The sequence below is a fragment of the Hydra vulgaris genome, chromosome 12 (genome assembly GCF_038396675.1).
Source record: "Hydra vulgaris chromosome 12, alternate assembly HydraT2T_AEP".
Classification (NCBI taxonomy): domain Eukaryota; kingdom Metazoa; phylum Cnidaria; class Hydrozoa; order Anthoathecata; family Hydridae; genus Hydra; species Hydra vulgaris.
In genome coordinates this window covers 15126340-15144974 of record NC_088931.1, presented here as the reverse complement: position 1 = coordinate 15144974, position 18635 = coordinate 15126340, and the positions used below count along the sequence as shown (strand labels likewise).

The 18635-nt window shown below is 28.3% G+C and overlaps 1 protein-coding gene across 1 annotated transcript in view; it reads left to right on the top strand.

Annotated features, from left to right (window-relative positions):
• The window catches only part of LOC100198789 (adhesion G-protein coupled receptor G4), a 60752-nt gene that overhangs the window by 11436 nt on the left and 30681 nt on the right, over positions 1–18635 (top strand). The window contains exons 3-8 of the mRNA XM_065812296.1: positions 6462–7361; positions 10376–10705; positions 10790–11119; positions 11203–11523; positions 11640–11749; positions 15328–15407. Of these exons, the coding sequence (XP_065668368.1) occupies positions 6462–7361; positions 10376–10705; positions 10790–11119; positions 11203–11523; positions 11640–11749; positions 15328–15407 (2071 nt within the window). The remainder of the gene's footprint in view (positions 1–6461; positions 7362–10375; positions 10706–10789; positions 11120–11202; positions 11524–11639; positions 11750–15327; positions 15408–18635) is intronic.

Sequence of the window (18635 nt, the reverse complement as noted above, 5' to 3'; positions counted from 1 at the left end):
ATGTTCCATATAAATCTATGAACCCTGAAGAAGTTACTGTTCAACCTAAATTTTGAGAAGGCTGATAAGGCGTACATCAATATTTTTCTTTATATATATTATATAGGATGAAAATTGGATATTAATCTAATGGAAATAATTTGAATAATAAATTGGATAAAAATCTATTGGAAAATTTAACAAAAAAAGTGATATTTGTTTTTTCACTGAACATTAAAACTTTACTGAGTATTAAAGTCAAAAAATTTAACCAAATAAAGGTGAATTATGGCAATTTTTGTAATAAAAATAACTTCATCAAAATTAGCTTTTACATTTGAAGTAGCAAGTTTTAAAAAAAAGTTATTAATATTACATCAAAATAAAACATAACACATCTCTGTTTTTATATTAATAAACAAGAGATATTCACAGAAATTTAAAAAAAGAACACTTGTTTTTATTGGTTATATTAAAAATTGCATAATAAAACTATGAATAAAAATTGTAAATATGAAGTACATTTTAATTAAGATTTTTTTCTAATTTTTTTAGAGCAGACATATTTTCTTTTTTTCTGGAATATATAATGTAAAATAAATTATTAGCATTATAAATATATAAAATTTATCAAAGTTTGCTGCTTTATTTAATATTATTTACCATCAGTTGCTATTAAAGGATACACATTTTATATTAATTATAGAATACAATAACAAGTATTTTGTTCAGGTATTTATCAACAAACATGTATTGAGTTTTGAAATTGAAATAAACAACAACATGAACTTGCATGTTGGCAATCTTTCTTGTTTTTACTTTTTACACTTAGTTTTTCATAAGGGTGTGTTAAGTTGAGATTTATTGCTTTTGGTAATCAGTTTACTATATCAAAACACACTTGTGGACATCAGGTTATAGATTTTTTCTAATAGCTTATTATGCTGCAATGCTTTGTGATCTTTTATTACTATACATTACCAAAGGATATCTAAATTCGCTCTTGCTTACAATTGCTTTTAATTTAAGAGTGTTGCAAATCATCTGGGCTAGCTATAACAACCAATAGCAATATTCTCAAACTTTTTTAGTGTTGTATATAATTTATATATGGGAGTAATAAGTGTAAAGTTCTAAAAAGAAATTAGGTTATTTTTTCAAAATACTTTTCTTGCTAAATAATTGGATAAATGGGAACTTAATTTGAAAAAAAATTATACCAAGTTAATAATAGTCTATTGATATTAGTAGGTAAATTTTAAAACTGTTTTAAAAAATCTATCGTATGAGAATCACAGCATAGTCAAGTTTCACCATCTGGTTTATAGTTTGTTACAATGGTTGTCTTTTTTATATCTTAGAATTATAAAAACAATTAGAAAAACAAACTAATTTTTTCAAATCTTTATTTTTAAGAAAAAATTCTGAAAATCACGGATGTTTGAGTTGTGAGGGTTTGTATAAGTATTTGTACTATATTTCACAAAATTGGATAGAAAAATCATATTTTTTTTTGCTATTATTATTTGGTTTTATATGAAGTTACTCAAATTCACTTTTATTATTTAAACGTTTTTTGACATTTGTTTTGATTTAAACATACGCGCGAAAGCCTCTCTTTCAAAATCAGCGAATCAGGTTGCGCGAATTTCTGCCTATTCTGAGTCTGTATACGGTTTCAAAATATGCCACCCGGCCTTATAGTCATAAACGGAAAGTGCTGTTTAAGTTGTTGTTAAGATCTTGATTAAGGACTTTTCGAAAAGGTGTTTATGTTTAAATTTTGGAAAATTTAAATAAATTTTGCTGCAGGATATTTAGGTTATAATTTGGAAGAACAAAATATTTAAAATTTCCTAAAATTTGCTTTTTTATTGGTTATATCAAAAATACGTTTAAATGTATATAAATATGTATGTATATTTTGAAGTGCAAAGTTAACGTATATACGGCGCTAATTTGCATCTCTACCTCCTCCCCTTCCTATTTTTACTACTGATTATGATAGAGAGTTTTATGCTGATCAAAATTCGTACCAAAACATAAGTCTAAAAACCAAATGGAGGTTCTCTAATTTGATGTTGAAGTAGAAAAAGTTACACTAAAAATGGTCGATCACCTTTACATAAAATTGTTTTCTTTATACATAAGGAAACCTTTATTGTTTAACTCTTCAATGTCAAAATTAAAGACAGACAATGGTTGAAGAGTTTCTCTTGATTCTTTTCCCATTTGAAGACTCAGCACATTGTGGCTTCGTGGGGCATTTACAATTTAACAAAGCTGTATCCATTTCAATTGAAAGTGGACAGAACATTGTCAGTATGATGTTGTTCGTGATAATATTATCTTTTTGATTAAATATTGCATAGCTTCCACACCATCAAATCCAAACTTTATTTTCATAACTACATTTTCATTGTTTATATCTAAAAAAATGTTCTTCAATATTCTTCACATTTTTGATTTAACAGCCTGAAATAGTCTGAAGTAAACACCAGAATGAGGTTCAAAATGAAGTTATGAAGTTTGTTTTTTTTCAGATGCAGATCTTTGGCAGCTATTCTGAACTAATGTTTTTTCTGTGAATATCGATTCATTGGAGACAACTGCCTTAGCAATTATTAGTATAAATCTGTTATACTTGCACAAATAGTTTTTGGTTGTTTAGTTTCCTTAGATATAAAAATTCTGTGAGCTTCATTATTATTAAACTAAAGATATAAATATTTTTGTTGATTCATTACCAAATAACTTTTTAAACATAATGATTTAAACATAAAACAATATAATATAATTCAAAATATAAACAAGTTTACATGATAAGTAAAAATATATTACTATTATATATACCACAGATGCTTCAGTTTTGATTTTAACTCTTGTGATTCGTTAATTTTAAAACAGATTTAAATGTTACAAAATTTTTTTTATTAAGGGTTAAACTAATTAGATTAAATCATTGTGGTGTTGGTCAAAAATTGGTCTTAATCTTTTTTTTTAATTTCTAAATATACACTCTCACTGAACACATCTTCTCTTATAAAAAGTACAAAATAATGTAAAAGTATTTGCAATAACATTATTTAACATAATTTACAACAATATAAACTAAAAGGGTAGGGTCATTCCTTTACTTTTTTTGTTTAAAAATAATAAGTTGGCACAATTTAGTTAAAAAGTACTCTTTGTTTTAGGAGTATTACATGTAAAAAAAATTTTTATGCAATAATCTTTGTAGTTAACATTCACGTTTCCATAACCTGCAGTCTAAGCTTGTTTCTAAATACAATTATTGCATAAGCACTGCTAATATAGTTACATTAAGTTTTATATATAGCCAAAAATGACTTTTATTCTTTTATCATTTATACCTATTACCTACATTTGCATTTGCATACCTATTACCTACATTTGCATTTACAATTTATGTGATTCAAACTAGTATATTTTCTGAGCAAATTATACTTTCATAATAATTTTTTTTTAATGAGCTGAAAATTTATTTTGCTTTCAATAACAACCAACTTAAATTTGTTTTGTTAACATTGATTTTTAAGCAATGTCCACTGTTTGGCCCACTGTGCAGCAGTAGTTTAATATTATCTACTGACAATATACTTATTTTAACATCAACCTTCAATAAAACATGACACATTGTACCCATATTAATTCTTTCTACCATTTAATTTCAATATGAAGTGCAGGGTTTTTCATTGCATATTTTGCAGATTACTATACAATAATTCTAACATTTGTTATGTTAAATTATTTGGCAGATCACTTATTAGAATTCAGCTGATTTTATAATCCGCTGTATATGCTGTTTGTATCATATAAATGATCTGCTCAGCCAATCTGCTCTGCTGATTGTACCTACCTACTTTTATTAGGTGCTATTATTTAAAGTGATACACTTGTTCGCAGATGTTTCTTCAAAATGTGTTTTTAAATTTAAATTTACTTTTATTAAAAAAAATAATAATAAAAAGGGAAGCCAATAAAATGTATTTGAAAAAATTGTTCTCTGTTTTCACTAATTTCAGATGTACCCACTATGTACTATGTATTTTATACATTCTATTGCAAATATCTTATTTAAAGATTTATTCTGCTCTGTTCCAAATTTGTACTTTTAGTTGTTTTTATTCAAATCTTTGATTAAAATATCGGTTTAGTTAATATATCTTTATCATTTATTGAGTTGACAATTAATAACCTAATCTGTTTGACTTGTTAATAGAATTGTTTTTTGATTATTTTATTTTATTATTAAGTAATATAAAAATAAAACAAAAATGTTTTTTTTTTCTGTTAGGATAATACATTTGCATAGGACCTATTTGTAAAAATCTAAAAATTTTGCCTTTCACTTTGACTGAAGCATAAATGTTTATAAAAATTAACGTTTATTAATGTAGGCATCTGCCTATTATAGGTAGTACCAATGATTGGTAGATTTTTAGTAAAACCTTTAAGTTTTTGTTGCTAGGGCTTTTTTGTGGTATTACCAACTGTTATAATTTCAAAATTAGAGTCTGTATAGATTTTTTTCCCGGTGCAATATTTAATTTATTTTTAACCTTCTAATGTTAAAGGTCTAAAATCCACTTGATTGTCATTTAAATAAATAGATATGCTTTGGAAATAAAACTTATATTAAGGTGGTTTACCATAAAATAAATTTTTTTTCTCGAATCGAACTTTATATTTCAGAATATTAAATAAAATAGTTCCAATAAGGAATTTTAATTACGAGTCATTAAAAAAAATAATTTGAAATTTTAAAATTTTTGTAAAAAACATTAAATTTTAGCCCAAAAAGGCCTAAAACTGTAGACATAAATGAAGCAAGAAAACTCAAAAATAAAATATCTATTTCTCTCAAAATTTTGCACAAATAATCTTACTTATATATTCTAGTTCCTGAACTAAATTAAGTTCATTACACAAGTAGAAAGGCCAATTTTTGAATTTTGCCATAACTTATACCACTTTTTGGGGGGTTTACATGAAAAAATCATAAACAATGAGTAATAACACTGTAAATAGAGCACCTTATGTCAATTTTAGTTTAGTCTCCAGATCTAAGTTAATACTGCAAATGCTGAAAATTTTAGCTCCATATTTTATCCAATCTTAAAATATCTTGTTCCACGTAAAGGTAAATAGTGAAAAATGACAAATTGAGAAAACAACATTTCAAAATCAAAAAGATAAAAAACAGTCTAAAGACTTTCCAAAAGCATACAATTTTTTAGCTTCAAGTTCTTGTTTTTCATCAAACTGCCTTTAGATAATTCTCTTTAATAGATTTTTTTTTATTGAAAGTTTTTTCTTTTCTTCCCATATTGCTCACACAAACCCTCTCCTTTTTCAATGAACCATTTACAGTTTTACCACTGTGTGGTATGTTAAGATATTCAAAAACACATTTCAGACAAGATGTTATTTGTTGAAAATCAATAAAGCTGAATTTTCTTTAATTTCTAGGGTACATTTCTTCATTAACATATTTTTGGGACACTTAGACCAAATTACATTATTAATCCCATAATTGCAATTTTTTATTTCTTCATGAACACCTTTTCAAAAATTGATCATCACTTTTATCCTTGAAATTACTTAATACAATACCATGGACCCATATAGGTAGACTAACTTTTAGCTTATAGTTCACCTTCTGATTTTTTCCATTTGCACTAACTTTCAGGGTTGTACAGGACATAAAACATGGTGTTGCAATTGACTTTAGAAATGGGTACAGTGGAAATGTACTGCTCTAAAAAGCAACAATCGTTTTTAAGTTTATGTCAAATGCACTCATGCCTTTATTTTGTATTTTATTTTTCCACATTATTACTTGTAAAAGTGCACTATAAATAAGCTATACATTTAATTTTCAATCTGTATAAAAATCCTGTTCCCTTTGAAATGTCATTTTGTATGTTTACTCTTTTTTGACAATCTGGGCAGCTACCAACTTGCATCAAAGTTTCTTTGAAAACAGGGAAATACTTATTCAAATTAAAATCATCTAAACACTGTTTTTCATTCAATTTAAATTTGTTGAGTCTTTTAGCACCACATGATTTTTATAGTCAAGTTAATTTTACTTGCTTTATCAGTTGCTTTTTGGAACTTGTTTCTTAAGAATGCTTTTTTTACCTTTCTTATGCAATTCTTCTTTTTTCTATTTTTTTTTTTATCAGCTCAAATGAAATAATTAAAATCTTAGATTTTAATCTATAGATTTAATCTATAAACAACTTTTGTTGGGTACTACATGTACACAATTGAACATGTAGTAAATAATTTATCACATTGTATAATTATATTAGAATGTGTCATAAAAATGTTGTAATTTATAAATTTTTTACCTTGCTTTGATTTGTTGCGTTAAAATGTTGTTTTTGTTGTTTTGCTAAGTTTTGTCTCCTTATTAAGATTAGTTTTTACATTGTGTTACTTTTTTTTCACAGGTGTAGTTATATCAAAAAACTTTTCGAGTGCTTTGCCAGTGCTACCTAGTGTTCTAATATATGGAAAAGATTATGTCACAATCAATACAGGAACATTTGATCTTTCTAATGTTAATGGACCTACTGATGGAGACCAAGGAACTTTTTATGCTGGCCCTGAAAACTGTATTAATTATCGATTCATCTTCCCTCCAAATAACTATTTTTGTTCTAATCAACTAAATGGTGACATATATTTAACTAACTGGTATATTGTGCGACCTCCAAAGTATAACTCAACATATACTATTACTATAAATTTAAATAATGGAACTCAAGCAATAGTTCAGTATGTATTGACAGTCCAACTTTTGTTACCAACTTGTTTTACGTCAAAATCTTTAAGTTACATAATGAATCCGTTTGGTTCAACTGTTTGTAGTAGTTTTATAAATTCAGCTGCATTATCCCAAATAACTACTCTTCCAAATATTACATTTAATTTAAATATTATAAAAGAGATGTTAAATATTGTTGGCTTCCGAGTTTTTATTCCTTCACAAAATATTAATATTAGTCTAAATCCCACACTTGTGATGAAGATTGTAGATAAAATGAATAATGAATTCTTATTTAATCAAACAATATTGGATTTTAAATTAGTTCAAAATGTGTCAACTCCTTTAAATTATATATATAGTGTTGGAGATACCTTAAAAGTGACTTTAAGCATAATAACTTCAACGGAAACTTTACCAGTTCCTTCTAGAAGTACAGTCATAGTTGCATTTATTTCTGATTGGGCATTGTGTTCATCTATGAATAAACAATGTTTACAAGCTTACTTTGAATTCAATAAAACATACTCTTCTTGTGGCATACCTGATCCTGATTTTCTTTACATATACAATAAATGTTTTGGTAAGTGTTTATATATATATATATATATATATATATATATATATATATATATATATATATATATATATATATATATATATATATATATATATATATATATATATATATATATATATATACATATACATATACATATATATATATATATATATATATATATATATATATATATATATATATATATATATATATATATATATTTGTTTATCCTTATAGCAGTTTTTTTCAAAAAAAGAAAAAAAAAAAGAATAATAATGAAAGAAAAAAATTACCCAGCCGAAACACTCAGGTGATGTATTGGCACTCCTTTTCAGCAGCAGGCTATAAGATAGTTGATGTATTTACTTAAGGCCCTGGCAGCAGTCTATTTTAGTATGATGTCGCACTGCTTATCTAAACACTGATATATACTTATTAATACCTAAATTATAAACAGTCTGTATTCTTAGCTTTAAGGTATTGTAGACTTTTAGCTTTAAGGTATTGTAGCCTTGGATTTCTAGCCCAAGGCTAAGAGTAAAAAAGTTTCTTTCAACTTTTTACCTCTAAATTTATTTTTAATTTTTATTAGATACAAACTAAAAAATGGATTGTCCAATTTTGAATAAATTTAAAATTTATTTTACACTATACTCTCAACATTTTTAATAATTTATACAAAAAACTTCCTATCTTTTTCAGCACTTTGTTTAAAAGCACATTTTATCATATAAGTAGCTTTAACTTATATAATATTTGTACTTTCATGAAAATTTGTTCCCTACCAATTTTTTAGGGCAAATAATTCAAAAATGATGACTAAAACACTATAAAATCAAAACTTTAAGGTAAGCAGAATAATTCTGTTGACCAACCTTGCACCCCGTCTTCATCTATTAGGCTTGCATAGATGTAAATCTATTTTACATTGCTTCTTGCCTTAGATGATGAGTCCTGGATTTTTTAAATCTACTCATGGATTTTTGCTTGTCCCTCCTTGATAGTGGTTATGCAACTCTTTCTTTTATCTCATAATGAGACTGCAGCTCTAAAACTCAGGTCAATGTTTCTGAGGCTGCTTATAGTAAGGTTTTCTCAAACTCTGAGGTAGTTCTCTGATAGGCTGACTCCATCTATCATCATATTCGAAATATCAGTGTAGTATAAGTGCTAATGGATGGTGTCCTTGTTATTGATTTTGGTGTGCATTGCTGAGGCCGCATTAGAAGCTCTTAGTTATTTGTGATCTTTGAGGTAACTTTTCATCAATCTTAACTCTTACAAAATTTACCATACTAACTTGCTAACTTAAACTTGTCTGTTTCTTCTCCAGATCTCAATGTTAATGGCTATCCTTTGATTTGCAAAATCACATGCTTCACTTGGGCATATATTTACACATCAATTCACCCATTTGTTGTGAAACCAAGTTTGAATCTTCTCCATTCTTTTATGTGCCTTCATTCAGCACCTCTTCATTCAATCACTTTTTTTTTTGCTCTTCATCATTCTTTTCTTTATCAAGACTGCACTATTTTAGATGCATTTTCTAACCAATTGACCAGGCCATTACTCTTTATTGCTCATTATTGTTGTTATTAATAACTTTAATGCGCTGTTTTAACACCACTGTCCCTGCTTTAGTAAATGATTGGGGTTGATATTTGACTGGGTTTGATAAAATATAGTCGGGCCGGGGCCGGGTTTGTGACCGGGGCTGAATAAACATTTATACGTCCTAAAGTATTTTTTTTTAAGTCTTTAGGCTTTATTATCATCTCTATTACAATAAACCAAAATTTATTCTTGTTTGGCTTCTTATTCAACAAGCATTCTTTTACTGCATCTGTTTCTATTTGTTAAATACTGGCATAAATATATGCCAGAATTTAATAAATAGTAAATGTAAGTATAAATTTATAATATAAGGAATTATAAATTTATATCTAACCCGGGCTATCAACCCCTGCTAAATTTTACAATTTTGCTGGGACCGGGGCCAGATTTACATAAAGTTTCATTTTTAGCCGGGGCTGGGGCCCCGGCTAAAAATGATTATAACAAATAATTATAACAAGCAGCTTAATTTATGATGATGAAGATAATAAATTTATTGCAAATAATTTTTTAAAAGAAAGTCTTAATTTTTCTTTGACCTTTATGGTATAAGTTCTCTTAAAAAGCATTTTTTGTCTAGTCATTTAAAATCTCTCATTAAAATAAAATTGTTATAAGATAACAGTAAAAATAGGATATAAGCCAATCCTGATCTGATAAACTTATTAAACTTAAGTTTTATTGCAAAGCAGTAACAATAAAAACAGCAGTCAAATGCCTGGAAAAATTTTTTTTTTCTAAATACCTTGAAGATCTCACTTGCAAAAGCATTTGATTCTCTCAAATTCAAGAGGTGTGTGCTAATTTTAAAAGCAGATTTATTATTTGTAACTTTTGCTCATATTGTACAAAATAATGCATTGCTTTAATAATTAAAACCACAAGTAGCTTCATTTTTGCTTTGATATGTTAGAAATTTTCATTTCATTCTTACATTGTAAAAAGTAAAGCAAATGCAATTTAATGTTTCGGGACTCTAATGACATCTGTATTTGAGATACATATGATGAAATTAATGGCTGAGGACATTTAAAAAAACATAGTTTTTTAGGGAAATCAAATTTTTTATCAATTTTTAGTTAGGCGTTAAGTTTACAGCAGCTGTAATTAGAAAACAATACAACAATAGTGAGATTAAGCACATAGTCTTAAAGGATCTGATCTGATCAAACTTCAAACTAGATAAATTATTTTTAATGTTAGTTTTTATTACATTTCAATAATCATTTTATTAGTTTATTTTAGTATTTTTTAAATTTTAGTTTATTTAAAAATAACCTTTCAATGCAAATTAATTGGCTTTAAAAACAAAATACTGGGAATCAGAGTAAAAATAAAAATTTGTTTGACAATTTAAGTTTTAAATTATATTGGCAATACTTGTTGCACTAATTATATTTAAAAATTGTTTATTTTAGATTTTACATTTTCTCCTTTGATGAATTCTACTATCGAAGCTAAAGCAAGTTCAGTATCAAGCATTCCTAGATGTCAGTTAATATCACAAATTTCTACTGTTTCTATTACAAAAGAAGATATATTTTGGATTAAAGATGGAGTATTTAGAATTAATGCAACTGACAATCCAAGTCCCTCGCAAACTGCTGGAATACTAACTTTATTGTTTCCTGTTTTACAAATCAATAAAACTACTTTATCTGACAGTGGAGTTTACCAATGTGCAGTTCAAGCAGTAGACCAAATGGTGCAACCAGTGTTTTCAGATAAAATTATAGTAAAAGTTTTGGGTAAAAAATTGTTTATGTACTTTTAAAATTTAAATGTTTCAAATAAAAAAGTATTTTTCTGTATTTATTGCCTTTGATTTTCAGCCCAAACTGTTGTGTTTGTATCACAAATTCAATTTCAAAACATAAATAATTATGCCACATTATTTAACTGCAAGTATAATGCTGAAGAAGATCTTTCTGCTTTTTCGTATTGGTTACTCAATGGAAATATAAAGTTTGAAACATTTAATTCATATACAAATCGAAATGTTCAATATAACGTATTGCCAATTCAGATTGGTCAATATGAAGTACCACCACTTCAAGTTGTGAATTATAACATGGTTGGGTCATACCAATGTGTTATATTTAATGATAAAACAATGGATCGAGAATTTAAGTCAGATGCTTTTATTATTCCAAAACAACCAGGTAAAATTTATTTATTTAAATGTTAACAAAAAAAATCTAATGTCAATTATAAAATAAATCAAACTGTTTAATTAACTTTTCAGAACCAATATTCTTAAACAAACCTATATTGTCTACTTCAAGTTTGGTTTACATAAATATCATTGGATGTAGTTTTGATACCTACTATGCGCTTAAATATGAAGATGTGTACTTTATTAAAGATGACTCAATTAAAATATATACAGCTGCTAACTCGGCTAGTAATATAGGATATTTCAATCCACCATATACGTATAAAATGGCTAATCTAGCAATAGAAGGTGTAACCTATTATGACCAAGGTTATTATCAATGTGCAATAAACATAAATGGGTATTCTTTAAAAGAAATTAGAAGTGCCCAAGTTGATGTTCTGCTTCCATGTAATTTTTTGCCATTTTAGTTTTTTGCCATTTTAGTTTTTTGGTATAATAGTTGTGAGTTATTAGATGTTTGTATTTTTTAGCATTTAAAAGTATGCTTTAAAAAATATTTTTAGATACTTCAAATACAAAGATTTTTTTAAAGTTAAATGAAGTTTGGACATCAGAATATTTAAATCAATCATCAGCAGCTTTCATGGAACTAAAAAATACAGTTGAAATAAAGGTTATTTTAACTGTTTAAATAAATGTATATGTTTATTTGATTAATGATCAAAAGTATTTAATATGTTGTGTTAGAGTACCATTACACTACACCAGAGGTCAAAATAGCTGCCAGACATCAGACATTTTCTGGTACTTTTGTCTGGTATAATACATCATTTACCAGTCATTTTGTTCAATCTATATTTTTTTGGCATTTATTTTTTATTTATTTTAAATGTTTCAATATTATTAGTAAATTTAGTCTAGTATGGAACTTCATTTTTTGAACTTTTTATTTTATATACAAAACCCATCAGGTCAGATTATACTGACCTGATTGTCAGCGATTGTCAGTTCAGGTTATCCTGCTTCTGGTAATATGTAACCCAGTATAACCTGCTTCATGTCCTGCTGCGTTGTAGGATGCACTTTTTTTAGGAAAAGACTAAAAGATGCAAACTCCTTCTTAAAACACCCTCTGCCTTGGGGCTCCTGGTTGAGTAAAGGTTGAGTAAAGAGATACTGTCTCAATAAAAATACTCTTCTTAGGCAGATAATAAATGCATCAAGCTACTGTCTTGTAAATGTCCTCCTAGGCAAAGACTAGGTAAACAGATTCTTTTTGTTGACCAGCCTTGCACCCCTTCTTCATCTATTAGGCTAGTGATGTATTTATAATACATTGTTTCCAGTTTAGGATGTTGAATGCTGGATCTTTATGACTCAATGCAATGGATGGTGTCCCTGTTTGTACTTTTGGATTGCATTGTCAAGGCCACATTTGGAGCCTTAGTTATGGCCTAGGGTTTAATAATAGTATTTAGGCAATTGGTTGGACTATTAAATAGTTTACTGAGTAAACTATTGTATATTTATATAATTATTATACTGTGTAAACTAAGCATTAGGGGGTTGATTTTTTTACAACTATACATGGGTATAGTGCCAAAATCTGACATTCTACATGAGATTACCAATTGCAAAAGTTTTACTGACTAAAGTTTCAAAAATGTCCCCCGTAAGTAAAAAAATATAACGTAAAAATTGACAAATTAACAGAAAAATAGCAATTTATTTTTACAAAACTTTCTGTTCATTAATATACAAAGATCAATTGTTTGTGCAATTTAAAAGTTGTTGTGCAGAATAAATCTGAAGTTCATCTTGTCATTATCTTTTGCATAAATTTCTTGCATAATTTTTATGGCTCTTTCCGCACAGATATTAGATCTCTGAATTCCTTGTATGCGACTGGGCTCCTGGGACCAAAATGTTTTCAAGGTTTTCATGGCTGCAGTTGAAGTTATTGCTTGCTCTAAATTGTTAAAATTATGTTCTGAGTATTGCATGTCAGAAAGCCATATATCAGACCAGGCTGATGTAATAAAGTCACAAACCATGCGAAGTTGATTATTATTCGACTCATTTGAAATATATGCCAGAAGAGCATAGATTGCTTTTGAATTCCATCTGGCATTGTTCAATGATGGCAGACTTTTAAATTTTTTAGCCGGATAGCTAGCATTCACCTTCATGTATCGGTAACTTTGTACCAACTCAAACAAAAAGTCCATATCATCTCTCCATTTATTAGTCTTTACTTTACAAATTTTTTCACCTTGCTTAAAGTTTGATTTTAAATTTTCATAGTTTTTTTGCAGGTTTACAATAAATTTGTAATGTATTTCTGGTCATGAGCTTTTTCCTTCATCAAAAACAGGACCTCATTTTAGTTTAGCATATATTTTTATCTTATTTATATTTATAGTATCTCTAATATAATAAATTAGAAAGATAGAGACTTGAGTTTCATTTTTGCCAACTTTAACTTGTATAACTTTTATAGTGTAAAACAAGCATTTAAGAAATTTTTTATATATAGGAAAAGGAAGGGGGGGGGAGAGGCGTGTGCGCCATTACTAAATTTTAAAACTGTCCTCTATTTACTTTACGGAAAAAATGTTAAAGCTTAAAAAAAAAATTTCGATGTCTTTATGGGATGTTCTTAGACATATGTGATTTTTGGTCCCCCTCCCCATTTCAATCAAATTTTGAAAATTTAAGGTCTGTTTTTGCAAATGATGCATCTATTCTGGTAAAAATATTTTTGTCTTTTCTCAATGTATGTACCTAATGGCAAAAAAATCCTTCGGGCTGACATTTTTAATAAATGTTGAAAAGTACTGGATGCCCTACTGTTCATAAATATAGGAAGATCTAAATTATTGTAGTAACGCTTGGCTGAAAAAATTGGGTTTTATCTAAATTAAAGTTCACCAGTCACTATGAGCCCCATGCTGTAGCAGAAGTGAGATCCTTTTCAAGCTCGAATGCCCCCTCCAGGCAATCAGAGAGTGTTGACTTGATAAGAATATCAAGGCAAGAATAATTGGTAGTATCATTAGCGAACAATGCCACTTTAGATGTGAGAATATCTGGAAGATCCTTAATAAAAATTAAAAAGAGTATAGGGCCATGGATAGAACATTGAGGAACCCCTGAAATTACAGGATATGAAGAAGAGTGCTGTCCATCGAGGACAACTTTAATACTACAATTGGAAAGTAAGGATTCAATAATCTTAAAGATGTTACCTGATACACCGTAAAAGGAAAGCTTATTGAGAAGACCAGCATGCCAAACTTTATCAAAAGCTTTAAAAATGTCAAGAGCAATAGCCTTAACCTCTCCACCTCTATCTAATGCACAAAAAACCTATCAGTTATTACTGTTAGCAAATCAGCTGTAAAGCAAGAAGACTGGAATCCATTTTGATGGTCAGAAAGTAAGTTATTAGATTTAAGACGAGAGATTAAGTGTTTGTTAATTAAAGATTCAAAAACTTTGCTTATGATAGGAAGAATACTAATGGGATGATAGTTAGATAAGTCAGATTGCTCACCAGAATTTTTGAAAAACTTTATAAAATCAACTCTAATGTCCGAAATGCAGTGTATTTTTTAACATTGTTTACTGTACACCAACTAATCAGGGCCAAGTAATCATCATTAAATGATTATGTGCATATGTTAATACTCTTTGGATGTATAAAGGTAAAAACGAAAATTGTTTGGATGTATAAAGGTAAAAACGAAGTTCACATTAAAGAACGTTTTTGTAGTTTTCACTTAATTGAAAGTTTAATATGACTTGAATTAACTAATCTGAACATTGATTCTTTGTAAAAAAAATTTTTGTCAGCAGAAAACATAAGAGGTCAGAGCTATGAAAATAGTTCAAATATAAAAGGATAAGAATTAGTGTACAGGCTCATATCCTTGAAAAAGAACCACCTAAATGTTTTATATTCCATGCTGCAGCCATAAATTTAAACAATTTGCCTACCCAAGGCCAAGGGGGCCACAACAGTTGGACAGGCTGCTTTTTTATTTTTTATTTTTATTGTGGTTACAACTCTCACAAATCTATTTATATACTCTTTTTGTAAACATGAATGGGATCTAATTTGGAACTTGTTGCTTGTGATGCAAGTGCATTTCCACTACACCACTATTGTATATTTTTATTTATGTTACTATTACTGCTTTCATTATTGTTACTGTTACTACTATTATTACTATTGTCATAATTGTTTAGATAAAACAAGTGGTTCAAACAATTACAAAAAATGTAACAGGAAGTTCTCTTGGAACAATTGTCCAAATTACAGATATGAGGTAGATATTTTTTGTTATTTTTTTTCTTTAATAAATTCTCTTACAACCTGCAATTTTTGCACTTTATCTATAAGAGAAGAGACATTGTTTAAAGACCCAGCCTAAAAAGTATTTTATACCAGGACAGATAAGATATTTTTAAAGGTTGGGAGTGGAGTAACTAGTAAAAATGTGGTGAGAACAATAACAAGAAATATTTGATTATGAGACTTTTTTTGTTACTATAAGCTTTTATACCCAAAATTCAGCTTTAAAAATTCCCAGGTGTTCTCTGTAAAGTCTGGGTAACTGTCTGGCTATGTTAAAAAAATTTTCTTACAAATTTAGTGTTTTATTTAAAAAAATATAAAAACACTAATTGTAGTTCAACCAAATTTGAAAATGTACTTTTATCTTTTTTTTCTTTATATTTAACAACAATAAACATGACATATTCTACAATATTTCCTAATCATTTGAGTTTTTTAAATAAGCAGATATTTCTGAAAAAATTTAATTTGGTATACCTTTAGCTTTATCCAATTTTAGGCATCCAAGTTTAAATATTGCTGGTTAACATCACTACATAATGAAATTCATAAGTCAGAATTGTAAAAACACTAAACAGTTTTCTAAAATTATTTGTTAACTGTTTGGTGTTTTTTAAACAATTTTTAAACTTAAATCTTCACTATTGCAATTTGCTTATATCTGCATACTTAAGAGCCATTATCTAAGAAATTGTCTTTGTTTTTAGATATTTTTTAGCAAATAATGAAATTAGGTCATTGTTTTTTGTTTTTTTTTTGAAGTCTTGTATTAATTGTGGAGATATTGGGTCCCACAATTTGGGAAAATATTTGTGCATGGAGAGCAATTGCTACTTTGAAGGGCAATTTTAGCAACATGAATATGGTAGACACATTCCTTTTTTATTTTTCTGCTACTCAAGGTAGATTTCTACAGTAAAAATAAAAATTTAATAAGGTTACACTTTTTGTTGTCAAAAAATCCTGGTTTGAAACCGCTAAGTTTGACATTTTACACATACTTGGAGCATTAATATCTCCTAAGGCTATAACATGCCCATGAATTTCTTAATTATTTTTGAAAGCCATCAAAGCATGCATTGATTTTATACTAAAAAAAAATCATGTGCATGCAAGAGCCTGGGAAGGAATAAGCTTTGAGAAATAGATTTTTACGGTTAATGTGCTTTGTTAGATTACCCGTAACAATCGTGGCCTTAGGTCTGACATTAAATGTATAAGTAAGTTGGTTTCTTTATACATGAATCTTCTAATATCTGAAAAAAAATCCATGTGGTTAATAAATAAAAAGGGTACAGAAGTCCTAAAAGTAATCATTTTTTTCCACATTTTGAACTTACAAATTACCCTAGCAATGGTATAGATATTTCTTAGAAATGGCTATTTTACATTGTTAATAGTTAGTAATCTAATTAAAGGAGTAATCTTTGTCCTGTTGATATAAGGTAGTCTTGCTCTGTCTACCATAGATTTCTTTACAGATTAAAAGTTGTGGTTTTCTGATAACATGTGTTTTCCAATGATTCTTTTTTTTTTCTTTCTTTTTTTTAAAAATCTTCGCTTTCAACAAGGCTGCAAGCAACCACTAATTAAAGTTGGAAGTTACTGGAAGAGAAAAGATGAAGATTGTAGAGCAAGATAATGATTGACAGACGACTTAAAGGATTGCAAATAATATGAATCAGGAAAGCAAGATGAAGGAAGCGAATTCCAAAGAACTGATGTTTGAGGAAAAAAACTAGACAAGTAAGAGTTTTTGGAGCACTTAGGAACAGTCACAGAAAAAGGATGAGACTTAATTGAATGACAAGTAACACGAGAATGAATTTTAGTAGATGTCACAAGAGTTACTAGCTCTTTAGTGCCCATTATAGTATTTGTAGAAAAGAGAAAGAAAAGCAACATTATGACCATGTGATAATGGTTGGAGGTTGGGTGCAAGAGCAGGTCCAACTATGTTTACAATGCACTTTTGCACCTTGTCTAAAAGAGAAAGGGCATCATGAGATTTATAGAGATAGAGAATAGAATCTGAAGTAAGAAGTGTAATCTGAAGTGTCGAGCTTGATAAAGAGATGCAACCTTAACAGATGCTAACTTTGCAACAGATTTGATATATGGTTTTCAAGAAAGATCAGAAGTAAGAGTTATTCCTAAAAGATGAAGAGTGGATGACTCATTGAGTACATTACCTTTCATAAATATAGGAAGATCTAAGTTATTGCGATAACGATTGGGTGAAAAAAATTGGGTTTATCTGAATTGAAGTTCACCAGTCACTGTGAGCCCCATGCTGTAGCAGAAGTGAGATCTTTTACAAGCTCAAATGCCCCCTCCAAGCAATCTGAGTGTATTAACTTCTTATCAAATCTTATTCAATATCAAAAAACGATCCACCACAACCAAATTGTGTAAAAAACTTGAGAGTGTTAACACTTCTATTGGAAATCGTTGGTGCAGTATAATTATCGCAAGTTGAACTAAAAGCCTTAACAATTTTAACTGAAATATAGAATGTCACATTTGTAAAGTTCCAATTTTTACCTTTACCGATTCGGAATCTCCACATTAACACGTGATCAGGAAAAAACTGAAAAGAATGAGAGCTGCTTATGTTGGGAATCAGATTGGGTTCCAATAAAAATAGAGGCTTTGGATTCTATTTTGACTAAAGCAACATCAGCATTTTAAATTTTTTTACCATTATGAAGAGCCTTATGAAGTTCTTCTGCAGTCAATAAAGTGTTTTCAGCATCAACAAAACTCCTGATAACACATTTTGCTTCTGCTGACTTCATGTGATTTTCAGCATCAACAAAACTCCTGATAACACATGATGCTTCTGCTGATTTTTTAAACAAGGAAAATCATTTTTAACTTTTGACAAAACAACATCAAAAGTACATCAACAAGGGTTTGCTCACATATATATACAGCAGTAAAATAGACTTTTTTTCCTCATTTAACCATTTTCATTGAAGAAGAAGACATTAACATATAGAGTCATTCTTTTTTTTCCAAAATACTCTTTTTGGCCTACACAGAAATTAGCTGGCAAAATTTAGCTGGCAAAGTTTTCTGACAAAAATTTTCAACCAAAACCCAGTTTCCTCATCAAGTAATTAACAATTGCTCTAATGCAATTGGTAAAGATTATCTAAAGATAGTATTACAAATGATTGTTAAGGTGTTGCTTGTG